This window comes from Lepus europaeus, chromosome 1 (assembly GCF_033115175.1).
Source record: "Lepus europaeus isolate LE1 chromosome 1, mLepTim1.pri, whole genome shotgun sequence".
Lineage (NCBI taxonomy): Eukaryota > Metazoa > Chordata > Mammalia > Lagomorpha > Leporidae > Lepus > Lepus europaeus.
The window spans coordinates 181,776,984-181,803,327 of NC_084827.1; the positions used below are offsets into that span (position 1 = coordinate 181,776,984).

At 59.2% G+C, this 26,344-nt stretch overlaps 1 protein-coding gene across 2 annotated transcripts in view; it reads left to right on the forward strand.

Annotated features, from left to right (window-relative positions):
- The first annotated feature begins 312 nt into the window (after nucleotides 1-312).
- Nucleotides 313-26,344, forward strand: part of TRAF3IP1 (TRAF3 interacting protein 1) — a 59,638-nt gene continuing 33,606 nt past the window's right edge. Inside the window, exons 1-8 of one of the 2 annotated variants that reach the window (XM_062193889.1) lie at nucleotides 313-470; nucleotides 5,227-5,295; nucleotides 7,953-8,114; nucleotides 12,008-12,151; nucleotides 12,241-12,579; nucleotides 16,737-16,808; nucleotides 17,590-17,665; nucleotides 21,893-21,988. In XM_062193889.1, the coding sequence (XP_062049873.1) occupies nucleotides 348-470; nucleotides 5,227-5,295; nucleotides 7,953-8,114; nucleotides 12,008-12,151; nucleotides 12,241-12,579; nucleotides 16,737-16,808; nucleotides 17,590-17,665; nucleotides 21,893-21,988 (1,081 nt within the window). In that variant the 5' untranslated portion in view covers nucleotides 313-347. The remainder of the gene's footprint in view (nucleotides 471-5,226; nucleotides 5,296-7,952; nucleotides 8,115-12,007; nucleotides 12,152-12,240; nucleotides 12,580-16,736; nucleotides 16,809-17,589; nucleotides 17,666-21,892; nucleotides 21,989-26,344) is intronic. The other variant, XM_062193898.1, reaches the window with a different exon arrangement.

Below are 26,344 nucleotides of genomic sequence, written 5' to 3' on the forward strand. Positions count from 1 at the left end.
ACCGGCTAAGGACCGCGCCGGACAGGGCAGTGCCCGCACGCGGCTCTCGGGATGACCGCGTCCTGGCTCCGCCCACGAGCCGGAGCCGGCGGGAGCCCTCGGCCGCAGAGAGGCCCGGTGCGGGGCGCCTTCCTCACGCGGTCACCGCGGACAGAGCCCGCTTCCCGGCGTCCCGCGCGCGGGCGCCTTCGTTGCCAAGGCCGCGCCGCCCTAGCGACCGAGCGCCCGCGGCCTCCGCGCAGGCGCCGTGGCGGGCCCCGGTGCACTGTGGGATGGGACCGGCGCTGCGCGTCGCGGCGGGACCGGGCGGCGGGGCCGGGGAGCCGGGCTGAGGCTCGGCCGCCGCCATGAACGCCGCGGTGGTGCGGCGGACGCAGGAGGCGCTGGGGAAGGTGATCCGGAGGCCGCCGCTGACGGAGAAGCTGCTCAACAAGCCCCCGTTCCGCTACCTGCACGACATCATCACGGAGGTGGGCGCCGCCGGGGCCGGGGGCCGGGGGGTGGGCGAGCCGCGGCGGCCCCTGGCCCGGGACGGCGGCCTGCGGCCCGGGGGCGCCGGTGCGGGGCCGAGCCGGTGCGGGGCCGAGCGGGGGCCGGGGCCGAGCTGGGGCCGGGGCCGAGCGGGGGCCGGGGCCGAGCTGGTGCCGTGGCCGAGCTGGGGCCGGGGCCGAGCTGGGGCCGTGGCCGGGCTGGGGCCGTGGCCGGGCTGGGGCCGTGGCCGGGCTGGGGCCGTGGCCGAGCTGGTGCCGTGGCCGAGCTGGGGCCGTGGCCGGGCTGGGGCTGGGGCCTCGCTGGGGCCGTGGCCGAGCCGGGGCCTCGCTGGGGCCGGGGCCGCGCCTGCCCCGGGCCCGTGGAGACCGGAGTTAGGGTGTTCGGGTCCCCGCGCTGCAGCCGCCGGGAGCGGAGCCCTGCGGGTGGAGGTTAGCGCCTTAGAGGGAGGCTGGTGTGGGTGCAGGCTCGGTCCGCGCCGCGGTGGGTGAGCGCCTGGAAGTCGCCCGGCGCTGGCTCACTGCTCAGGGAGTCTGGGATGGCTCCTGGCAACTGTCAGGTGTGTGGCAGCGCGGGGTGTGTGTGTGTGTGCAGAGCTGTTTCCAGGGCGCGCCGAGGGCCCTTGGGAACTGGGGTGCTCTGGGGCTAGGAGGCAGGGGGACTCTGGGGTGGTCTGGCCATTGTGGGCCCTCAGCTCACCCCTCAACAGGTCGGCCGCCCGACCTGTGCAGACTTTACCTTAGCTCGTAACGTGTGCCAGTGCGTGTCCCCAGTCCCCAGGGCCTCTCCTGGACGGTGTCGGGGAAGGGGCCGGCTGTGGGGGGAGCCCCATGGGACAGGGGCAGGGTGCTGCGCCGCCTTCCCCTGGGGAGGTGGCAGGTGCTGTCCCCTGCCTGGAAGCCTGGGTGGGAGCACCGAGCCCTCCACTCTGGTCTGCTCTTCGTCCTGCCTGCTCCCTGAAGGGCAGAGCTGTGGAGGGAGGTGGCTCTGTGACTGCCGGGCTGGGAAGAGGGCGCGCCCACGGCGGGAAGAGGGACCCAACTCGGAGGCCAGAACGGGCTGTGTGGGGTGGGTCGCGGGGCCCAGGACAGGCTGTGTGGGGTGGGTCGCGGGGCCCAGGACGGGCTGTGTGGGGTGGGTTATGGAGGCCAGGATGGGCTGTGTGGGGCGGGTTATGGAGGCCAGGATGGGCTGTGTGGGGCGGGTTATGGAGGCCAGGACGGGCTGTGTGGGGTGGGTGGTGGGGGCCAGGATGGGCTGTGTGGGGTGGGAGCGGGGCCCAGCATGGGCTCTGTGGGGTGGGTTATGGAGGCCAGGACGGGCTGTGTGGGGTGGGTTATGGGGGCCAGGACGGGCTGTGTGGGGTGGGTCGCGGGGCCCAGGACGGGCTGTGTGAGGTGGGTCGCGGGGCCCAGGACAGGCTGTGTGGGGTGGGTTATGGAGGCCAGGATGGGCTGTGTGGGGTGGGTTATGGAGGCCAGGACGGGCTGTGTGGGGTGGGTCGCGGGGGCCAGGACGAGTTGTGTGGGGCGGGTTATGGGGGCCAGGACGGGCTGTGTGGGGTGGGTCGCGGGGCCCAGGATGGGCTGTGTGGGGTGGGTTATGGAGGCCAGGACGGGCTGTGTGGGGTGGGTTATGGGGGCGAGGACGGGCTGTGTGGGTGGGTCACGGGGCCCAGGACGGGCTGTGTGGGGTGGGTTATGGAGGCCAGGACGGGCTGTGTGGGGTGGGTTATGGAGGCCAGGACGGGCTGTGTGGGTGGGTCACGGGGCCAGGACGGGCTGTGTGGGGTGGGTTATGGAGGCCAGGACGGGCTGTGTGGGGTGGGTTATGGAGGCCAGGACGGGCTGTGTGGGTGGGTCACGGGGCCAGGACGGGCTGTGTGGGGTGGGTTATGGAGGCCAGGACGGGCTGTGTGGGGTGGGTTATGGGGGCCAGGACGGGCTGTGTGGGGTGGGTTATGGGGGCCAGGACGGGCTGTGTGGGGTGGGTCGCGGGGCCCAGGACGGGCAGTGTGGGGTGGGTTATGGAGGCCAGGACAGGCTGTGTGGGGTGGGTTATGGGGGCCAGGACGGGCTGTGTGGGGTGGGTTATGGGGGCCAGGACGGGCTGTGTGGGGTGGGTTATGGAGGCCAGGACGGGCTGTGTGGGGTGGGTTATGGGGGCCAGGATGGGCTGTGTGGGGTGGGTTATGGGGGCCAGGACGGGCTGTGTGGGGTGGGTTATGGGGGCCAGGACGGGCTATGTGGGGTGGGTCGCCGGGCCAGGACGGGCTGTGTGGGGTGGGTTATGGGGGCCAGGACGGGCTGTGTGGGGTGGGTCGCGGGGCCCAGGACGGGCTGTGTGGGGTGGGTTATGGGGGCCAGGACAGGCTGTGTGGGGTGGGTCGCGGGGGCTAGGACGGGCTGTGTGGGGTGGGTTATGGGGGCCACGACGGGCTGTGTGGGGTGGGTTATGGAGTGTGCAGTGTGGGTTGTGTGTGTGGGGCCGTGACGCCCTGTGGAGTGTGCAGTGTGGGTTGTGTCTGGGGCCGTGACGCCCTGTTGAGTGTGCAGTGTGGGTTGTGTGTGTGTGGGGCCGTGATGCCCTGTGGAGTGTGCAGTGTGGGTTGTGTGTCCTGCCGTGACGCCCTGTGGAGTGTGCAGTGTGGGTTGTGTGTGTGTGGGGCCGTGACGCCCTGTGGAGTGTGCAGTGTGGGTTGTGTGTGTGTGGGGCCGTGACGCCCTGTGGAGTGTGCAGTGTGGGTTGTGTGTGTGGGGCCATGACGCCCTGTGGGAGTGTGCAGTGTGGGTTGTGTGTGTGGGGCCGGGCCGCCCTGTGGAGTGTGCAGTGAGGGTTGTGTGTCCTGCCGTGACGCCCTGTGGGAGTGTGCAGTGTGGGTTGTGTGTGTGTGGGGCCGTGACGCCCTGTGGGAGTGTGCAGTGTGGGTTGTGTGTGTGTGGGGCTGTGACGCCCTGTGGGAGTGTGCAGTGTGGGTTGTGTGTGTGTGTGGGGCCGTGACGCCCTGTGGAGTGTGCAGTGTGGGTTGTGTGTGGGGCCGTGACGCCCTGTGGAGTGTGCAGTGTGGGTTGTGTGTGTGTGGGGCCGTGACGCCCTGTGGAGTGTGCAGTGTGGGTTGTGTGTGGGGCCGTGACGCCCTGTGGAGTGTGCAGTGTGTGTGTGTGTGGGGGGGGCCGTGACGCCCTGTGGGAGTGTGCAGTGTGGGTTGTGTGTGTGTGTGTGGCCGTGACGCCCTGTGGAGTGTGCAGTGTGGGTTGTGTGTCCTGCCGTGACGCCCTGTGGGAGTGTGCAGTGTGGGTTGTGTGTATGGGGCCATGATGCCCTGTGGGAGTGTGCAGTGTGGGTTGTGTGTGTGGGGCCGTGACGCCCTGTGGAGTGTGCAGTGTGGGTTGTGTGTGTGTGTGGGGCTGTGACGCCCTGTGGGAGTGTGCAGTGTGGGTTGTGTGTGTGTGGGGCCGTGACGCCCTGTGGAGTGTGCAGTGTGGGTTGTGTGTGGGGCCGTGACGCCCTGTGGGAGTGTGCAGTGTGGGTTGTGTGTGTGTGTGGGGCCGTGACGCCCTGTGGAGTGTGCAGTGTGGGTTGTGTGTCCTGCCGTGACGCCCTGTGGGAGTGTGCAGTGTGGGTTGTGTGTGTGGGGCCATGACGCCCTGTGGGAGTGTGCAGTGTGGGTTGTGTGTGTGGGGCCGTGACGCCCTGTGGAGTGTGCAGTGTGGGTTGTGTGTGTGTGTGGGGCCGTGACGCCCTGTGGGAGTGTGCAGTGTGGGTTATGTGTCCTGCCGTTACGCCCTGCAGGAGTGTGCAGTGTGGGTTGTGTGTGTGTGGGGCCATGACGCCCTGTGGGAGTGTGCAGTGTGGGTTGTTTGTGTGGGGCCGTGACGCCCTGTGGAGTGTGCAGTGTGGGTTGTGTGTGTGTGGGGCCATGACGCCCTGTGGGAGTGTGCAGTGTGGGTTGTGTGTGTCCTGCCGTGACGCCCTGTGGAGTGTGCAGTGTGGGTTGTGTGTCCTGCCGTTACGCCCTGCAGGAGTGTGCAGTGTGGGTTGTGTGTGTCCTGCCGTGACGCCCTGTGGAGTGTGCAGTGTGGGTTGTGTGTCCTGCCGTGACGCCCTGTGGGAGTGTGCAGTGTGGGTTGTGTGTATGGGGCCATGATGCCCTGTGGGAGTGTGCAGTGTGGGTTGTGTGTGTGGGGCCGTGACGCCCTGTGGAGTGTGCAGTGTGGGTTGTGTGTCCTGCCGTTACGCCCTGCAGGAGTGTGCAGTGTGGGTTGTGTGTGTCCTGCCGTAACGCCCTGTGGAGTGTGCAGTGTGGGTTGTGTGTGTGTGGGGCCGTGACGCCCTGTGGGAGTGTGCAGTGTGGGTTGTGTGTGGGGCCGTGATGCCCTGTGGAGTGTGCAGTGTGGGTTGTGTGTGTCCTGCCGTGACGCCCTGTGGGAGTGTGCAGTGTGGGTTGTGTGTGTGTGTCCTGCCGTGATGCCCTGTGGAGTGTGCAGTGTGGGTTGTGTGTGTTGTTGTGACGCCCCTGGGAAGCCTCCTTGCACCCTGCGCCCTCCCCGGGCGTGGATCGAGAGCCCTTGCCTGCCACCTGTGATCTGGTCCGTCCCCACAGCCACGTTAGCGCTCTGAGGGCCTGGCGGGTTCTGCTTGACTGTCTGCGGTCCGAGAGCTCTGAGCGTGGGCTGAGCAGGGGCCGGAGAGGCGCTGTCGCCTGGGAGGGGTGCGATGGCCTCTCCTTGTTCCTAGGTGATCAGGGTGACTGGTTTCCTGAAGGGCCTCTACACAGACGCTGAGATGAAGTCTGATAATGTGAAGGTAGGTGTGGGGACCGCGTGCTCACCGCGCGGCCCTGTCACGTGTGTGCGTGTCCTCACCGCGCGGCCCTGTCACGTGTGCGTGTCCTCACTGTGCTACTGTCACGTGTGTGCGTGTCCTCACCGCGTGGCCCTGTCACGTGTGTTCGTGTCCTCACTGTGCTACTGTCACGTGTGTGCGTGTCCTCACCGCGCGGCCCTGTCACGTGTGTGCATGTCCTCACCGCACGGCCCTGTCACGTGTGTGCGTGTCCTCACTGTGCGGCCCTGTCACCTGTGTGTGTGTCCTCACTGCGCTGCTCTTTGTCACGTGTGAGCGTGTCCTCACTGCGCGACTCTGTCACGTGTGTGCGTGTCCTCACTGCGTGGCCCTGTCACGTGTGTGCGTGTCCTCACCGCGCGGCCTTGTCACGTGTGTGCGTGTCCTCACCGTGCGGCCCTGTCACGTGTGTGCGTGTCCTCACCGCGCGGCCCTGTCACGTGTGTGCGTGTCCTCACCGCGTGGCCCTGTCACGTGTGTGCGTGTCCTCACCGTGCGGCCCTGTCACGTGTGTGCGTGTCCTCACCCTGCGGCCCTGTCACGTGTGTGCGTGTCCTCACCGTGCGGCCCTGTCACGTGTGTGCGTGTCCTCACCCTGCGGCCCTGTCACGTGTGTGCGTGTGCTCACTGCGCGGCCCTGTCACGTGTGTGTGTGTGTCCTCACTGCGCTGCTCTTTGTCACATGTGAGCGTGTCCTCACCCTGCGGCCCTGTCACGTGTGTGCGTGTCCTCACCGTGCGGCCCTGTCACGTGTGTGCGTGTCCTCACCCTGCGGCCCTGTCACGTGTGTGCGTGTCCTCACTGCGCGGCCCTGTCACGTGTGTGTGTGTCCTTACTGCGCTGCTCTTTGTCACGTGTGAGTGTGTCCTCACTGCGCGGCTCTGTCACGTGTGTGCGTGTCCTCACTGCGCGGCCCTGTCACGTGTGTGCGTGTCCTCACTGCGCGGCCCTGTCACGTGTGTGTGTGTCCTCACTGCGCTGCTCTTTGTCACATGTGAGCGTGTCCTCACTGCGCGGCCCTGTCACGTGTGTGCGTGTCCTCACTGCGCGGCCCTGTCACGTGTGTGCGTGTCCTCACTGCGCTGCTGTCACGTGTGTGTGTGTCCTCACAGCGCAGCCCTGTCACGTGTGTGCGTGTCCTCACTGCGCTGCTGTCACGTGTGTGCGTGTCCTCACTGCGCGGCCCTGTCACGTGTGTGTGTGTCCTTACTGCGCTGCTCTTTGTCACGTGTGAGTGTGTCCTCACTGCGCGGCTCTGTCACGTGTGTGCGTGTCCTCACTGCACTGCTCTTTGTCACGTGTGAGCGTGTCCTCACTGCGCGGCTCTGTCACGTGTGTGTGTGTCCTCACTGCGCTGCTCTTTGTCACGTGTGTGCGTGTCCTCACTGCGCGGCTCTGTCACGTGTGCGTGTGCTCACTGCGCGGCCCTGTCACGTGTGTGCGTGTCCTCACTGCGCTGCTCTTTGTCACGTGTGTGTGTGTCCTCACTGCGCTGCTCTTTGTCACGTGTGTGCGTGTCCTCACTGCGCGGCTCTGTCACGTGTGCGTGTGCTCACTGCGCGGCCCTGTCACGTGTGTGTGTGTCCTCACTGCGCTGCTCTTTGTCACGTGTGAGCGTGTCCTTACTGTGCTCCTCTCTGTCACGTGTGTGCGTGTATCATTTATATGCTAGGACATGGTTGGAATTTGTTTATTTTGCAAGAACTGCAGAGAGAGGGAGAGACAGAGAGCTTCCATCCGCTGGTTCACTCCCTTGGTGGCCCCAGTGGCCAGTGTTGGGCCAGGCTGAAGCCAGGAGCAAGGAGCTTCATGTGGGTCTCCCACGTGGGTTGCAGGGGCCCAAATACTTGGGCCATCGTCTGCTGCTTTTCCCAGGCCATTAGCAGATTCTGGATCAGAAGTGGAGCAGCCGGGACTTGAACTGGTGCCTCCATGGGATGCGGCGTCTCATGCGGCCGCTTTCCCCACTAAGCCACACTGCCAGCCCCAGTGTATACCCTTTTTCATTTCATTTTCTGCTTTGTGGCAATTGTGTGTCATGCTGATTCTGTCTACTGGAAAGTGGAATTTATTATTTTAAAGGTTAATGCTAGCCCCTTGGTTAAATAGATGATGAACTGTTTATATTTTGTTTTAAAAGATATTTCTAAATTTTTTGTAGCCTAAGAGTAGCTTTTATGTAAAAAGAGCTGTATCCATTGAACACATGAAGATAATGCAAGCTCTTAGAAGTATTTTAATATCTGTGTTTTAGGGTGGCACCGCGGCTCAATAGACTAGTCCTCCCCCTGCGGCGCCGGGCCCCAGGTTCTGGTCCCAGTCGGGGTGCCGGATTCTGTCCTGGTTGCTCCTCTTCCAGGCCAGCTCTCTGCTGAGGCCCGGGAGTGCAGTGGAGGATGGCCCAAGTTCTTGGGTCCTGCACCTGCAGGGGAGACCAGGAGAAGCACCTGGCTCCTGGCTTCAGATCAGCGTGGTGCGCCGGCCGTAGCGGCCACTGGGGGGTGAACCAACGTCAAAGGAGGACCTTTCTCTCTGTGTCTCTCTCTCACGATCCACTCTGCCTGTCAAAAAAAAAAAAAAGTATTTTAATATCTGTGTTTTAATTGGAAACATTTCAGGATAAAGATGCGAAAATTAGCTTCCTACAGAAGGCCATAGACGTGGTGGTGATGGTTTCGGGAGAACCGCTGTTGGCGAAGCCGGCCCGGATCGTGGCCGGGCACGAGCCTGAGAGAACCAATGAGCTGCTTCAGATGATCGGGAAGTGCTGTCTCAGCAAGGTGGGGGCGGGTCCCGCGGGACCGGGACGCGGGGGCCGTGCTGGGGAAGGGGTTGGTGTGTCTTACCAGGGGGCCGTGCTGGGGAAGGGGTTGGTGTGTCTGTTACCAGTGCGCTTTGCGTCTGACCCTGTCTGCCCTGGAGCCTCTGTCCGAGTTTACAGGAGAGGATTAGAGCTGTAATAAAACAAGGGTATGTCACGCACAGGGCGCTTCCCAGGCCCTCTGCTCTTGGGCCGTGGCTGGAGGCTGCTTGCCCCGCTTCTGCTCCTCTCCCTCACGGCCCCTGAGAGGCCCTGGTCTCTGTTCAGCCGCTGTGCCTGCCTCCCCAGTTACTGCCTGAGAAGCTGGACTGTCCACAGAGCCTGTGTGGTGCAGGGTGTGGAGCTGCTCCTTCTGAGCTCTGCAGGGCAGGCCCCAGGCCTCTCCGGGCAGGTCCAGCCCAGGCCCTGGACGTTGGAGGAGGTCTCCTTCAGGACTGGCCTTTGTCCTTTTCCTGTGTGACAGCTGTGGGCTGTGGGGTAGTGGTGTTGGGCCATCACCTTGGATCCTAAAGAAAGCCGTGGCCGAGGTCCAGCGCTCAGACCTGGAGACTCGGAGGCTGATTTTCCCAGACTCTGGCCTTGGTCCCTCGCCTCCCATTCCCTGGCATCTTTGTGTTACTTCTCTTTCTTAAAAGCAGATCTGTCGTCATCTTGTTTTTGCAAAGATGTATTTTACTTATTGTGAAAGAGTTTCAGAGAGCTTCATCCTGCATCCATTGGTTTGCTCTCTAGACGGCTGCACGGCCCGTGCTGGGCCAGGCCGGAGCCAGGAGCCAGCTTTCTCCAGAGGAAGTTTTGCATTTGGTGGGGCCTGAATCATATCCTATCTTTTTTTCTTCCCGTATTTTTAGAAAAAGACTTTATTTATTTGAAAGAGAGAGGGGAGAAGAGGGGGAGGGGGTGAGAGAGAGGTAAGGAGAGAAAGATCACTCCTCAAATGCCTGCAACAGCCAGGGCTGGGCCAGGCTGAAACCAGGAGCCCAGAACTCAATCCAGGTCTCCCCTGAGTGGCAGCCCCCCCAGGGTGCTCGTTAACAGGGAGCTGGAATCTGGAATAGAGCTGGGACTTGAATCCAGACATCCTGACACGGGTGCATGTCCCAGGTGGGGTCTCCTGACACGGGTGCATGTCCCAGGTGGGGTCTCCTGACACGGGTGCATGTCCCAGGTGGGGTCTCCTCCTGACACAGGTGCATGTCCCAGGTGGGGTCTCCTCCTGACACGGGTACATGTCCCAGGTGGGGTCTCCTCCTGACACGGGTGCATGTCCCAGGTGGGGTCTCCTCCTGACACGGGTGCATGTCCCAGGTGGGGTCTCCTCCTGACACAGGTGCATGTCCCAGGTGGGGTCTCCTCCTGACACGGGTGCATGTCCCAGGTGCTGTCTCCTGACACGTACATGTCCCAGGTAGGGTCTCCTCTTGACACGGGTACATGTCCCAGGTGCTGTCTCCTGACACGGGTGCATGTCCCAGGTGGGGTCTCCTCCTGACACGGGTGCATGCCCCAGCTGGTGTCTCCTGACACGTACATGTCCCAGGTGCTGTCTCCTGACACGGGTGCATGTCCCAGGTGGGGTCTCCTCCTGACGTGGGTACAATGTCCCAGGTGGGGTCTCCCCTGCTGCCCCGAATGCCTGTGCCCAGTTTTTTTTTATTGTGTGAGAATCCACCTAACGTAGACTTTACCGTGTCCCCTGTTTTTCCACAGGCAGCTTAGTGTTAACTCATTGGCAGTGTGCATTCGCTGCTGCCATCCTGCTACAGGGTTCCGAATCATGCAGACCTGAGATGCTTCACCCGTTGGCCCTCCCCCCGCCCTGCACCCACCTTTGTTCTGTTTCCTTGAATTTGACTCGTAGGGACCTCGAGGGACAAGAGTGGAATCATACGGTGTTTGTTCTTTTGTGACTGGTGTGGAAACTTAGCATAATGTCTTCAAGGTTCATCCCTGTTATAGCATGGGTCAATTTCCCCCCTTTTAGTGAATAACATTCTCATAGTATGGAATAGTATGTACACACCACAGCCCCTGGGCAGGTGTACCAGCAGTATGTACACACCACAGCCCCTGGGCAGGTGTACCAGCAGTATGTACACACCACAGCCCCTGGGCAGGTGTACCAGCAGTATGTACACACCACAGCCCCTGGGCAGGTGTACCAGCAGTATGTACACACCACAGCCCCTGTGTGGTGTGCCCGCGGTGTGTATGTACCACAGCCCCTGTGTGGTGTGCCGTGGTGTGTATGTACCACAGCCCCTGTGCTGGTGTGCCTGCGGCGTGTATGTACCACAGCCCCTGTGTGGTGTGCCCGCGGTGTGTATGTACCACAGCCCCTGGGCAGGTGCGCCCGTGGTGTGTATGTACCACAGTCCCTGGGCAGGTGCGCCCGTGGTGTGTATGTACCACAGTCCCTGTGTGGTGTGCCTGTGGTGTGTATGTACCACAGCCCCTGGGCAGGTGCGCCCGTGGTGTGTATGTACTACAGCCCATGGGCAGGTGCGCCTGTGGTGTGTATATACCACAGCCCCTGTGCTGGTGTACCCACGGCATGTATGTACCACAGCCCCTGGGCAGGTGCGCCTGTGGTGTGTATGTACCACAGCCCCTGGGCAGGTGTGCCCACGGTGTGTATGTACCACAGCCCCTTGGCAGGTGTGCCTGTGGTGTGTATGTACCACAGCCCCTGGGCAGGTGCGCCCGCGGCGTGTATGTACCACAACCCCTGGGCAGGTGTGCCTGCGGCGTGTATGTACCACAACCCCTGGGCAGGTGCGCCTGCGGCGTGTATGTACCACAGCCCCTGGGCAGGTGCGCCCGCGGCGTGTATGTACCACAGCCCCTGTGTGGTGTGCCCGCGGCGTGTATGTACCACAGCCCCTGGGCAGGTGCGCCTGTGGTGTGTATGTACCACAGCCCCTGGGCAGGTGTGCCCACGGCGTGTATGTACCACAGTCCCTGGGCAGGTGCGCCTGTGGTGTGTATGTACCACAGCCCCTGTGCTGGTGTACCCACGGCATGTATGTACCATAGCCCCTGGGCAGGTGCGCCCGCGGCGTGTATGTACCACAGCCCCTGGGCAGGTGTGCCTGTGGTGTGTATGTACCACAGCCCCTGGGCAGGTGTGCCCACGGTGTGTATGTACCACAGCCCCTTGGCAGGTGTGCCTGTGGTGTGTATGTACCACAGCCCCTGGGCAGGTGCGCCCGCGGTGTGTATGTACCACATTTTGCTGTTCATTCTCCTGTTGATGGGCTTGTGATTAGCTTCTGTATCTTAGTTCTTTTGTATAGTGCTGCTGTGAATACAGATGTATACATACCTCTGTGAGGCCATCTTCACCCCTTTCGGGTTTATACCTGAAGAGGAATAGCCAGGTCCCATAAGTCTGTGTTTGGTGTCCTGAGGGCTCACCGCTGTTTTCCACAGTAGCTTCACCATTTTTCAATTTGCACCAGCAGTGTTCTAGGGTCCAGTTCTCCACAACCTTGTCAACACTTGTTATTTTCTCTTTTTCTTTCTGTACCAGCTGTGCTAATGGGTGTGGTGGTTAGATCCTTGTCTCCCGGCTCTCTGGGCTGGGACTCGGATTGCCCTAGACTTGTACGAAAGCAGCCTTCCCTTCCTTCTGGGGGGCACTTGTCCACGTACATGAAGCCATGGCTCATTAGCTGTCAGGACTGGCAGAGGTCCTGAGAGGTGCTGTGCTTTGGCTATTTCCTTTCACGAGTTACCCTGTTAGTGCCCGTGGAGGCAGACGCCTCTTCATCGAGCTCTCCGTGAATGCCGAGCCTCTCACTTGCTACATGTGCTCATTTCCCCTTTTGTTTTCTGACATGGACACACCAGCTCTCCAGTGAGGACGCAGTGAAGAGAGTTCTGTCTGGAGAGAAGGGGGATGTGAAGGGAAGGGTCTCCCTGACCTCACGGCCTCAGGAGTCGGACAATAAGCATGTGAGAGAAGAGGAGCCCAGAGGCCACAAGGAGAAAGAGGTGAGTCGCGAGTCGCACACCTTGGAAGTAAAATCGCCTCTCTGTGGTTTAGGGAAAGCCTCGTAAATGAGATCTGTGTTCTTTTTTAGGACAGAAGAAACTCTGAAATAAAAGAGAGAAGCAGAAGCAGAGATCAAAAACAGAAAGAAGAGTTGAAAGAAGACAGCAAGCCGAGGGAAAAGGACAGGGACCAGGAGAAGCCCAGAGAGCCCGAGAGAGACGGGCGCCGAGACGGGGAGAGAGAGAAGGCCAGGGCCAGGGCGCGGAGGAGCGAGGCAGCGAGGGAGAAGGAGAGACTCCGGGGCAGGGACCGGGAGCACGACCGGGACAAGGGGAAGGACAGGGACCAGCGGAGGGTGAGGAACGGGGAGCACTCCAGGGACCCCAACCGGGAGAAGAGCAGAGAGCAGGATAAACTGGAGAAAAAGGTGAGATCTGCTGGAGCCCCTCACTGAGCTCTGCCGTGTCCTCTGCAGTGCGTCTTGGCCCGGTGCTGGGGAGCTGGTGTTCAGTTTCACCAGCTGGGAACGTGGCAGTCATGACCTCCGACGGAAGTGCAGACGTGCGGGTTCTTGCCAGTGTTGTTGTCTCTGTCCCCGGCTGGTGGTTGTCTAATCGTTTTATTAAGGCATCAGTCAGTAAGCTTTTTCTGAGTCTCAAGTCCGAGGCTGGCTGCTGACCAGCAGGGGCCAGTACAGACACTCCCCGACAAGCGAACGGGAGGGGTAAGGTCGACGGGTCAAGAACACTTTTGGATCAGGAAGCGCTGGGTGGAGGTGGCCGGTTGGTAGCGGTCTGTGAGATGTGTGTTTGGAAGGTCCATCCCGGGGGACTGGGCGGTTCTTGGAGGAGGAAGTCCTCCAGTGCTCGCAGTTTAGAGTTCGGTGATCGTCTACCAGACGTGTAGACAGAGCCACATTTTTCTGAGTTTGAGGTCGTTTGCCCGCGGCACCCCGTGTTCGTCCTGCGTCTAGCCCCTGGGAGTTTGTCCACAGGCCGCGAGCAGCGTGCACGTTAGCTGTGTGAGCCGCGGTGACTCCTGGTCTCCGTGTGTGCCTGCTGTCGCTGGGAGCACGGCTGTCACTGAGCTCTCCAGGGATTATCTGGGAAGGCTTTGCGGCGTCAGCAGAGAAGTGCGTCCGTCTACGCTAGTTCTTACTTCGCTAGATTTTCCAGTACATTCAGGTTTGCCTAGAAGGTCCTTTGGGTTTCCAGCCGTGTTTTCCAGACACGCAGGCTTTATGAGAGGAATTCAAACGTTTCATGGAAAAACGCAATTAAAAGATACTCTCAGAATTTTTGGTCCCTAAATAGATGTATCTTTAAGTCTGTTTTCATGAGTGACTTGAAGCACCATGAGCGTCAGGGCTGTTTTCTCAGACGCCCACTCGGGCAGGGACACGGCCTCATCAGGCCTCGTGGGAGGGCGGTGGTGCCCCTGGGCTCCCCTGGCTAGAATGGAGGAAGGGTTTGAGATCTGTGGTGCAGGTGGGCCAAGGGCAAGGCGGGAGCTGACCGAGGCCCTCTCCTGCCTGGTGTCTCAGCTGTGTCTGGGGGCTGACCCCGTGGGAATCCCGTCAGCAGGCCTTCTCTGGGGGGTCTGTGGGTCACAGTGAGGGGGGTGCCGTGTGCACAGACTGCCGTAACTTTGCCAGTGGCGGCGTGTAGTGCTGTGCTGGGAGCCTCAGGCTGTGTCTTTCTGCTCGTGCACGTGCTGGGAGCGCGCTCCCCCCGGGACGCGTGGCGAAAGCCTGCTCTGCGGGTGAGTTCTGGACGTCACAGAGACCCCTTGCCCTTCGCCTCTCCGGAGAGCCCCGAGACGCCGACTCAGACAGCCCCGATGGGCTCCGGGGCCCGCTGCCGGGCTCCGTGCTACCTTCACCGTCACTGAAGTTGCCGAGGCTGTGACTTGTGTTCTGGTTAAGGTTCCAAGGAGAACGTCTTACTGGCTGGTGTCTGGGAATGTGTTAGACTACGCAGCAGGGATGGTTGTGTTGGAAGATATTTGAGACGTGGCACAGTGACTGTTTCCATTCAGCACGGAAGTTGGGTTTCTGTCTCTCCTGGTGACTCCGGCTGGGGCTCTGCACAGAGCTGTGCATCTGAAGTGGCACAGAGCGAGCACTGTGCAGGTGTGAGGGGCTGTGAGACCCTCCCAGAGCCCCAGTGCGAGTGTCATGTCAGCTCAGCTCTGGGGGTCTCTGCCCCCACCTGGGGAGGCAGCAGACCAAGTTCTGACCCACACTCTGCTGTGGTCACTTCCCTGTCTGGAAGAGAGGATGAGGAGCTGTTCTGAGGAGGTGGAGTGGTGGGGTAGAGGGTGGCACGGAGCCCATCTGCACGTCCCCGCCCTCGACAGAGCAGCCGAAGGTGTCAAAGATCTGGGGAACAGGTGCGTGGTGCCTGACCTACAGCCGGGTAATTCCTGCTGATACAATCTGTGTGCTCGTCTTTAACAAGGAAACATTGAATAGGTGTTCTTTGCTTTTTAGACCTTACGGAGGAAAATTTGTTGATAATCTGTTCTGTTTATAATCATGAGTTTATTTTTAAAAGATTTTATTCATTTATTTGAAACTCAGAATTACAGAGAGAGAGGGAGAGAGAGAGAGATAGGGAGAGAGATCAAGAGATCTTGCATCTGCTGGTTCACTCCCCAGATGGCCACAATGGCCAGGACTGGGCCAGGCCAAAGCCAGGAGCCAGGAGCTTCTTCTGGGTCTCCCATGTGGGTGGCAGGGGCCCAAGCACTTGGGGCATCTTCTGCTGCTTTCCCAGGCCGTTGGATCGGACTCGAATTGGCACCCATAAAGGATGCTGGCGTCTCAGGTGCCAGCTTTAACTGCTACACCACAACACCAGCCCCAGGATGTTTTCTTAGAGACTTGGTTTAAGGTGTGAGTTGGCATTGATGGATTTCACGTATGTATGAGAGTCCTTTCCTGACTTACAGTCTGAAGCGTTTGTGTAAAAAGAATCAGCCAATCCCAGTACATAATCTAATGTTTCCCTGTGAGCGCAGGACAAGAGGGGCGCTCCCTCCTAGCCGGCCCAGGACAGGAGGGGCGCTCCCTCCTAGCCGGCCCAGGACAGGAGGGGCGCTCATCCTAGCCGGCCCAGGACAGGAGGGGCGCTCATCCTAGCCGGCCCAGGACAGGAGGGGCGCTCCATCCTAGCGGGCCCAGGACAGGAGGGGCGCTCCATCCTAGCCGGCCCAGGACAGGAGGGGCGCTCCATCCTAGCCGGCCCAGGACAGGAGGGGCGCTCCATCCTAGCCGGCCCAGGACAGGAGGGGCGCTCCCTCCTAGCCGGCCCAGGACAGGAGGGGCGCTCATCCTAGCCGGCCCAGGACAGGAGGGGCGCTCATCCTAGCTGGCCCAGGACAGGAGGGGCGCTCCATCCTAGCGGGCCCAGGACAGGAGGGGCGCTCCATCCTAGCCGGCCCAGGACAGGAGGGACGCTCCATCCTAGCCGGCCCAGGACAGGAGGGGCGCTCATCCTAGCCGGCCCAGGACAGGAGGGGCGCTCCATCCTAGCGGGCCCAGGACAGGAGGGGCGCTCCATCCTAGCCGGCCCAGGACAGGAGGGGCGCTCCATCCTAGCGGGCCCAGGACAGGAGGGGCGCTCATCCTAGCCGGCCCAGGACAGGAGGGGCGCTCCATCCTAGCCGGCCCAGGACAGGAGGGGCGCTCCATCCTAGCGGGCCCAGGACAGGAGGGGCGCTCCATCCTAGCCGGCCCAGGACAGGAGGGGCGCTCCCTCCTAGCCGGCCCAGGACAGCAGGGGCGCTCCATCCTAGCCGGCCCAGGACAGGAGGGGCGCTCCATCCTAGCCGGCCCAGGACAGGAGGGGCGCTCCATCCTAGCCGGCCCAGGACAGGAGGGGCGCTCCATCCTAGCGGGCCCAGGACAGCAGGGGCGCTCCATCCTAGCGGGCCCTGTGAGCACAGGGACAATTTTCCTGGGGGTGTTGGGTGTGCTGTGCACTGCACGCCTCACTCCATCTCTGTGTATCACCGGGGTTGTGTTCCCAGTGAGTTTGGCCCCATGTGGAGTTCTGTGTTCCAGATGGTCTCCCAGGAGGCGGGAGTGTTCTTGGTCCTTGTCCACCTGCTCTGCCTGACTGGGATGAAGTCCGCCCTGTGGGGACCCTGGAGGCAGCAGCAGCAGCAGAGTGTCAGCTGGAGCAGTGATGTGCTGCTGTGTGGGGGAAGGACCTCGCTGTGGGCCAGTGAGCGAGGTCGGCGCTGTGGCGTGGCAGGTAAAGCCACTGCCTGTGAAGCCGGCATTCTGTGTGGGTACCAGTTCAAGACCCGGCTGCTCCACTTCCGATCCAGCTCCTAATGCCCTGGAAAAGCAGTGGAAGACGGCCCAAGTGTTTGGGCCCCTGCACCTGCGTGAGAGACCTGGAAGAAGCTCCTGGCCTGGCCCTGGCTGTTGTGGCCATTTTGGGAGTGCACTAATCCATCTCTTCCTCTCTCTGTACCTCTGCCTTTCAAAAAGAAAAAAACAAAACAAAAAAAACCTTGAAGCATTTTCAGATGTTACAGATGTGAATAATTCTAACATGTGATTTTGTTTTGTAGTCAGCAAGCTCTGGGGAAATATCTAAAAAGTTGTCAGACGGATCTTCTAAAGACCCCAAAGCCGAAACAGAGGTAGACCTTCAAGAAGGGCAGCACGGGGGGAGGGGGGAGAAGGGGGCTGTGGTGAGGGGTGTGCTGTGTGCTGGCCCGGCCGCGGGGGCGCCCGACCTCCTAGGTCCACTTCTCTGTGTTGGACCGGCAGTGGTGTAGGGGTCACCGGCTGCCGAAACAGAAGGCCGATTGTCTGCCGGCCCGCTGGGTTACTGCTGTCTTCTCCGTCAGGGGCTGTACGCACGCTGTTTGAACTCTTCCTGTGAGAGCCGTTTGCAGATGTATTGGAACAGTGTGACAGCCACGGGACCCTTTAATGGGATTTGCCCAGGGACAGACTGCATGTCCTGCAGTGGTCCTGTGAGGTTATTGTGCCATCGTGGTTTGGGGAAGTCCCCTCCCGGTGTTCACACCAGCACACCGCCTGGCTCTGTCGCCATGTCCCTGTGAGGCGAAGTGCTCCTGCACCTGCAGGGCACGGTGCTGGGGCTCGAGAGCGGGCCGCAGGGCTCTGCAGAGAGATGGGGGAGGGGTCCCACTGGCCTGGAGCTTCGGAGAGCGGGGCCCGCAGGGCTCTGCAGAGAGATGGGGGAGGGGTCCCACTGGCCTGGAGCTTCGGAGAGCGGGGCCGCAGGGCTCTGCAGAGAGATCGGGGAGGGGTCCCACTCGGCCTGGAGTGCCTCCCTGCACCGTGGGCCCCAGTCCCCGTCGGAGGCCGGGGGACGCTGTGGCTGTGTTTCAGGCTGCTCTGGGCTCACTGTGTAACCGTCCGTTGATTACCTTTCATTCTCTTTTCTTTAAGACTGAGGTTTCCACTCGAGCACCCAAGTCGTTGACATCAAAGCTGTCGAAACGGCGATGCAGAAGTTCAGTGGAAGGTAGGCTTGGCTTGCTCTGCTCGTGTGAGAAGCTGGAAATATGTCCGGCTCTGCCTCTGTCACAGTCTGGCTGGGGAACGCATCGGCCACGTCTGGGAAGGAGCGGTGACGTCACGGTGGGAATCACGGGGGTTTGTGACTCACACGCACGTGCGTGCTCACAACACTGGGGCGGAGTCAGCCCTCTTTGCTGGAAACGTGGGTGGTTAGAGAAGGTGGGGCCCAGTTTCATGGTCCAGAAGCCCCGATGAGCCGCGCGGGGTTCCTTGGCCCCCATCTGCAGCAGCGGCAGGCTGTGGTCCATCCAGTGCAGGCTGATGTGGGGAGTTGCTAGGCAGATGGTGTTTCTGCACTGAAAACAGAAAGCATGGCTGGGAGCCCTGGCCGGGGTCTGCGCGAGGAGCCCCTCGGGCCAGTGGACGAGAGAGGCTGCGGACACAGCCTGAGCGCGCGGGCAGGTGCGGGCCGTGCTGTGGAGCCGCTGCTGTGGAGGCCGACGTGAGTGATGTTTGAGTGGGGTGGCTTCTGGAAAGTCCTCCTCTCCCTCCCTGTGTGCAAGCAGGTGGTGGCTGCCATGAACCACACGTGCTGAGCTCACCGTGAGTGTGCCAGAAGCCCCTGCCCTGTGGGGCCCAGGGCGGGCCTGGGAGCTTGCGGCCACCGGCTGTCCCTCTGTCTCGCACCTCCAGAGAGGAGACATGAAACATTTAAACACTGGGGAGACTGCGCATTTGCTCGCGTGTCTTCTTGGTCTTCATTGGCTTCCCTGGCCCGTCCTTTCTTGGCTGACTCCTGCGTGCCTCTGTCTGGGGTCTCTGTGTTCTTAATTTGCACACGCTCCCTGTACAGTGTGGCTGCCAGTTTTAAGATGAGGGCTGGTTTCTCTGTTTTTTTCAGTTCATTTCTGCTAATTATATTTGGTTTGGTTTCTGAGTTGCCTGCATGTTTGATTTTTATGTACTTGAAGCTGCTAATTCTTTTGTGATAATTTGTCCAGGATTTGAGAGATGAAGAATTATTGTGTTTTACCAAGTCATCGTCTCCTTCCTTCCTGCTCTGTGAGGCCCTTTGTGGTCTGGGAACTGTTGTTTATTTTTACTTCTGTTTTCTGTTTACTACTCCTATCATTGTTCTTTTCAAAAAAAATTTTAAGCCATTTTATTTAATAGAATATTCTCCCAGATGAATTTTAAAATCATTCCCAACTCAGAGTCCACTCACAGCAGGATAAACAAGGCAGATCAATCTTCCACCCACTGGTTCACTCCCCAAATGGCCACGATGGTTGGGGCCAAACCAGGTCAAAGCTGGGAACTGGCCACACCATCGGGGTCTCCCACGTGGGTGGTGGGGACCCAGATATTGGAACATCTTCTGCTGCTTTCCAGAGAGCCGGATTGGAAGTGGAGCCACCAGGACTTGAGCTGGCACTCTGATGTGGGCTGCTGGCGTTGCCGGTGGCAGATGTAACCTTCTGTGCCCTGGCCCCGTGTTCTCAGGATTTAATTGAACTTGTGTTAAATGTGTGCTTTGTTAGTTTGAGAAATTGGCTTCCTCACTTCAGGTTTGTAAAGGCATCTCGCCACTCCCGGGGGCTGCGGCTTGTGTCTGTCAGGGTGACTGCTCCACAGTTTGTGTTTAGTCTTTTGGAAAGTGGTATTTTTCTTTTCCTCTTTATTTTGTAATGCGTATTGTTGGCATGTAGATGCTTTATTGGTTTTTGTCGCTGTATATTGAGTCCAGCTTGTTGCTGAGTCGTACTCCGCGGGCCTGGCGGTTGCGTGGGGTTTTCTAAGTGCTCCTGTCACCTGTTCGTCTCTGGCTGCTCTGGAGGTTTGCCTCTGTGTCTGCTGGGGAGCTTTTTATAAGATCTCAAAGGGATTTTTTGGGAAAATGATTTAGAGGGACAGAGAGATAGCAAGAACGATAGAGAGATCTTCCACGTGCTGCTTCATTCCCCATGTGCTCATGTCAGCCAGGCGGGGCAGGCCAAAACCGGGGACCAGAACTCTGCCCAGGCCTCCCACGTGGGGAGCAGGGATCCGGGCACTTGGGCCATCATTGGCTGCCTCCCAGGTGCATTGGCAGGAAGCTGGATTTTGGAAATAAAGGAGCTGGGACTCGAGCCGGTACTCATGGAACGTGGCTGTCCCAAGCAGTGACCTAACCATTGTGCCACCAGGCCCAGCCCTTTAAGGGTTTTTACTATCAGAGATGTGCAGGCTTCATGGCCTCAAGCTTTCCTGAGTTGGTAGCCACTTGGTGGACTTCCTTCTTGCTAGCTGGCTGGGCGCTGACCTCACATGGGTTCCCCAGCAAAGCTGGTGCCCCACACAAACGGCTCTCTCTGGCAGGTCAGCATCTGCACAGATGCCCAGTGCTCAGAGTGCCAGGGACAGGGGACCCCTGTGTGTGTTCAGGGGATGAGCCTCGCTTACTGTAGAGTGTGGGACTGTCCCATGATGCACTGGGTGTCCTGAGAGCCACGCTTGAGTTCCTGTGGAACCCGGGAACATTCTGCGTGAGAATGACCCTCTGAGTTGTGCGTTGCAGCAGAATTGATCACGTTTCGTTACTGAGCACCTTTTATTATTTTTTCTAAAAAAGAGGCAGAGTTAGGGAGAGACACAGTGAGAGAGATTTTCCGTCCACTGGTTCACTCCTCAAGTGGCTGCAGTGGCCAGGTCTGGGCCAGGCTGAAGCCAGGAGGCTGGAACTCCAGTCAGGTCTCTCACTTGGGTGCCAGGGGCTCAGGCACTTGGACCATCTCCTGCTGTCTCCCAGGTGCAGTGACCAGGAGCTGGGTCGGGCGTGGAGCAGCCAAGGCTTGAGCCGGTGCTCATGTGGGATGCTGGCCCTGCTGGGTGCATCTTAACTTCATGACTGCGCAGCGTTACAAGCTACACTTGATACGTATTTTCATTGTGCAATTTGGTGTCAGGAAGAAAGGATTCTAGAACCCGTGAACACAGGCTTCTCCTCCCCCAGCAAAGCTGACGAGGGACGTTCCAGGGAGCAGTGTGGTCGGGCTCAGAGTAGGCTGGCGGTGACTGAGCTGAAACCTTTCTCTGCCTGGTCCTTGCTTCCAGCAGTCACTGAGCAGTGGAGCTCCACCGTGTGGCCTGCTTGAGCTCTGGAGCCCTGTCCTCTGGCCGGAGAGGAGCAGGGGCAGGGGGACACGTGGGCCCCTCCAGACGGAGCTTTAGGACTGCCCCAGCCAGGCTCGGGCGTCCTGCGCTGTTGGCCTCAGCTGAGTGTCCGTGTGCACCTTCCGTTCTGAGCTCTGCAGATGCCCATGCTGATGGAGAGCGCGGGGTGTGAAGATGCGCGTTACATAGTGAGGAGTGTTCTGAAGGAAAGCGAAGTCCCAAGAAGCAGGGATGAGGGGCGTGGGTGGGGAGGGTCCCTCTGAAGGGGACACCGGGACCAAGAGCTGACAGGTGCAGGGAGACCTGGAGGTACAGAGACCCCGAGCCAGGGACAGGCTTCCTTGTGTGTGTGTGTGTGTGTGTGTGTGGCAGGAAGTGCGGCTGGGCAGGCAGGGGCAAAGGGGCTCCCCCCAAGGCCGTGTGGGAAGCGTGAGCACAAGCCATGGAGGTTCACACGGGATTGTGGTGGGCACAAGCTGTGGAGGTTCACGCGGGATTGTGAACTGTTGTAGGCCCAAGGGCGGCGAGGAACTGTTGTGATGTCCAGAGGGCTCAGTACCGGCTCAGCCGACGCCCATGGTGGCACATGGCTGTGCCGGTGGATTTGATGTCCCCTGTGAGAGGGGAGGAATCAGGGGTGCGCTGTGTCTGGGAGGGGCTGGGGAGAGGCTCGCTCGTGGGACAGGTGGATAGAGTTGGGAATTCTGTTCTGGCCACCTTGAGTTTGAGACGTCTGTGAAACCAAGTAGAGGAGAGCGGTGTCGGCCTGGGGTCGGGGAGGGAGGTGGAGACACTGAGGGAAACGCTGCCTTGACAGTTCTTAGGAGGTGGTGAGCTCGGGGCTGCCCGGGGTCGAGTGGGGCGGGGCAGGGTCCAGCAAGGAGGACAGAAGGCCAGTGAGCTGGCGGGGACGTGGGGAGGAAGCCCTGGGGAGGTGACAGGGCGTCTTGTGGGACTCCTCCAAGAGTCAGGAGACCCACTGACCTGGGACCTTGTCATAGCTCTGTAAATCCTAACTGAAGCAGCCCAACCGCAAAGTCTTGCTCCGTTTAATCTGTTGCTAACTGTTTTATGTTAGGAAGGCAGGAGGATACAATTTCAGCTAAGATGTTAGACCCCGGAGTGTCTGGGCTACATAGTGAGCCCCGCCAGGAGACCGCAGCTTCAGAGGCAGGTAAGACAAATGCCTTCTCCAGTTGAGCGCCTCACCAGGCCACGTGGACATGGACGCTGCACTGTAGCGTGGTGGGGTTCACGGCCACAGGGACTGCTACACCATAGCGTGGTGGGGTTCACAGACGTGGACATGGACGCTGCACTGTAGCGTGGTGGGGTTCACGGCTACATGGACTACTACACCATAGCGTGGTGGGGTTCACGGCCACATGGACTACTACACCGTGGCGTGGTGGGGTTCACGGCCACAGGGACTACTACACCGTGGCGTGGTGGGGTTCACGGCCACATGGACTACTACACCATAGCGTGGTGGGGTTCACAGACATGGACTACTACACCATAGCGTGGTGGGGTTCTCGGCCACGTGGACTACTACACCATAGCGTGGTGGGATTCATGGCCACATGGACTACTACACCGTGGCGTGGTGGGGTTCACGGCTACATGGACTACTACACCATAGCGTGGTGGGGTTCACGGCCACATGGACTACTACACCATGGCGTGGTGGGGTTCACGGCCACATGGACTGCTACACCATAGCATGGTGGGGTTCACGGCCACGTGGACTACTACCCCATAGCGTGGTGGGGTTCACGGCCACGTGGACTACTACCCCATAGCGTGGTGGGGTTCACGGCCACGTGGACTACTACACCATAGCGTGGTGGGGTTTACGGCCACGTGGACAGCTACCCTTTAGCATGGTGAGGTTACCTTGTGCTGTTCTAACTCCCATAACGTTCATCAGAGTGTTTCACTGTGTGCTCCGGAGCAGAAATTCCTTGTTTGATTTGCTTTATTTTGCTGTTATTTGATAACTTTGTTAACTCAGCTTTAAATTAATCTTTACATGCTTTTTCTGCATAACTTATTTTAACATTTAAATCAAAATGATTTTTTTAAAAAGATTTATTTATTCATTTGAAAGACAGAGTTACACACAGAGAGAAGGCATAGAGAGAGAGAGAGAGAGAGAGAGAGAAAGAGAGGTCTTCCATCAGCTAGTTCACTCTCCAGTTGGCTGCAATGGCTGGAGCAGGGCTGATCTGAAGCCAGGAGCCAGGACCTTCTTCTGGGTCTCCCACATAGGTGCAGGAGCCCAAGGAGTTAGACCATCTTCTACTGCTTTCTCCAAGGCCATAGCAGAGAGTGAGATTGGAAGTGGAGCAGCTGGGACTTGAACCGGCGCGCATCGGGGATGCTGGCACTGCAGGTGGTGGGTTTACCCGCTGTGCCACAGTGCCTGCCCCAAAATGCTTTCTTAATCTATAGCAGAGAGTGGGATTGGAAGTGGAGCAGCTAGGACTTGAACTGGCGCCCACAGGGGATGCCAGCACTGCAGGTGGTGGGTTTACCCGCTGTGCCATGGTGCCGGCCCCAAGTGCTGTCTTAATCTCACCGTTGGGCGTTTATAAAGCAATGTGGATGCTTACATGAGACATGATCTTTGAGTTTCCATCCAGCTCTGCTTCGTTCTCTGAAGAAATCCTCCACAGTGCAGACTTGTGAGTGCTGGCCTGTGTCTCACCGTGGCATGGCTTGGTGTGTGCCATGACGCTGCTAAGACTTCGAGTGATCTGTGGTTGCGTGTCAGTGCTGCTGTCTTCTGGGACTCTAAGCCCTTCAGAAGTTCTGGAGCTCTTGAGTTGCATTCAAGGAGGAAATAATGTTAATTTTGACTCTAGGGAAAGATCACTTTTTCTTGTGGGCTCAACTTGCTTCATGTCTGATTTTTTTTATATAGTTGAATATTTTTTAAAGATTTATTTTTTATTTGAAATCAGAGCCACATAGAAAGAGGAGAGGCAGAGAGCGAGAGAGAGAGGTCTTCCATCCAATGGTTTACTCCCCAGTTGGCCACAACAGATGGAGCTGTGCCGATCCAAAGCCAGGAGCCAGGAGCTTCCTCTGGGTCTCCCATGTAGGTGCAGGGGCCCAAGGACTTGGGCCGTCTTCCACTGTTTTCCCAGGCCACAGCAGAGAGCTGGATCAGAAGTGGAGCAGCTGGGACTCCAGGCGGCACCTGTTTGGGATGCTGCTGTCACACATGGTGGCTTAACCTGCTGCGTTACAGGGCGGGTCCCGGTAGCGATTCTCTAGACATGTTGGAGCAATCTGTGGATGCCATGTGCAAGTGTGAAAGTAGCTTACGCTCAACCTTTACAAAGCGTGAATCGCACGCATTGTTTCTTGGTTGAGTTCTTTGCTGAAATCGTTACTTGAGAGACAGAGATTCTCTGAGTCTCCAGCTGCCCGCAGGAGCTCAGGGCTGTGCGGAGGGTTGCAGCCGGAGCTGGGAACACAGGCTGGGCCTCTGGCAGGACCCAACTACTGAGCAGTCTCTGCTGCCTCCCAGGGCCATGTCAGGGGGCAGCTGGAAGCCAGAAGCCAGAGCCAGATGTTAAGGCCAGGTGTCGTTATGGGATGTTGACATCTTGACTGGGCCTTAACCACTGGGCTGAACGCTCATCCCTTTTGCAAAGGCCAGAAGGAAATATGATACCAGCTGGGGGGTGGGCAGGTCCTGTGTGTGTGCTGTCCCTGGGCCCTGCCCCTGTGGCCACAGGGTGGGCAGGTCCTGCATGCATGCTGTCCCTGGGCCCTGCCCCTGTGGCCACAGCTTGGGGGTGGCCAGCTCCTGTGTGCATGCCAGGCCCTGGGCCCTGCCCCTGTGGCCACAGCTCGGGGGTGGCCAGCTCCTGTGTGCATGCTGTCCCTGGGCCCTGCCCCTCTGGCCACAGCTCGGGGGTGGCCAGCTCCTGTGTGCATGCTGTCCCTGGGCCCTGCCCCTGTGGCCTCAGCTGGGCGTGGGCAGGTCCTGCGTGCGTGCTGGACCCTGGCCCTGTGGCCACAGTGTTGTCCTGCACTGGCGGTCATTGCATTATGTGATTCAGTTTGCAGCACTGGCTGTGGTTCCTGAGTGAGTTTCTTCCACTGGGCCTGGTGTCTGAGCCTTCTTTTGGAATTGCAAAGGGAAATCCCTGTGGGCCCTGTTGTGCTGCCCGATTGGGCCCCGCTTCCCAGGCCCCGACTGGCACCGGTTCATCAAGGTTGGCCTAGGAGAACTTGCGAGTTTTGTTGTTACGCTTCTGCTGTTTTGGACAGATTGACGAGTTCGGTGTGGAACTCACGCATCCTCCCTGCACCCTGTGTTGAATTGCTGTCTCTGTGATATGTGGTTGTTTGACAGTTCCAGGTTTTCCTGGAACGTTAGCCCAAATCTTTGGTTTGGCTTAGTTTCTCTCATTCCATTTTTGTTTTATTGTTTAAGCTCTTTTATTATTAAAAACTACAGAAATGTGGAAAGACCAGTAAATGAACGCCCTGTAGGCCTAGCGTTTTGGCACATCCACCTCATTGCAGGAACTGTTTCCGAGTGTGTCAAGCATGCCCCAGCACCGTGTCTCTCGTGTGCGGCAGCAGGCAGCTCAGAGGCAGAGACTCCTCAGAGCCACATGGGCAAAGAGCGCCTAAAGCCAGGCTGTGTTATGTTTTGCAATTTTGTGTATTTGAAACCACTGGTTATTGGATCCCGTTTACACTTAGGTCTGTTCACCAGCTCAGCGCGGCTGCCATTTGCCTGGAGCCTGGAGGGTCATGCTGGTGCCCGTAGGGGTAACGGGTAGAGAAGGACTCCTGCTTTATACGTGCCGTCTCACTGCACGCTGCGCCTGTGGCCCAGGACTGTGGGGCTCGGGACGTGGGGTGCCGGGGCAGAACTTGGGACGTCTTGGCACTGTGCCCACGCCCTCCCCCGCGAGGGTCGTTGGGACCACTGAGTTCCAGACAGCTGGTGAGGCGGATGGTGTGACTTTCTTCTGCCAGTTTATAGCTATTTCAAAACAAATAGGCACATTAATTATTTTCTCAGAGCTGCTAGTTGCCGAGCTAAGTAATCTACCCACTATGATTCAGAATTGATGATGGTGTTATCAGCGAGTGAATAGTGTGACATCCTGTCTCTGTGCGTGAACTTGGGTTTAGTAAGACTGACTCAGGAGCGCTAGCAGAACTTTGAGAAGACGCAGTTGTCCAAAGGCCATCGATTCTGTGAAGTACGGAAAGGGGATGATGCATGTGGAGTTCACTTGTCGTCATGCTAGGTTTTGTAGAACCTAGGAAATATTTGACCCTTCCAAATTAAATATACAACTTAAGATTATCGGGGTGTTTTCTTCTTAATGATCCTCAAGTGCTAAGATTATATTCACCTTTAGGGTCTTTTTAACTTAATATTTTATGTTTATTTTTTTGGTTACCTTCTACAAAATATAAATAGTGAGCTTTTTGAATCGGAGTATTTTATGGTTGTAAAGATCTTCCTTACAGCATTATACGCTGTCTGTTT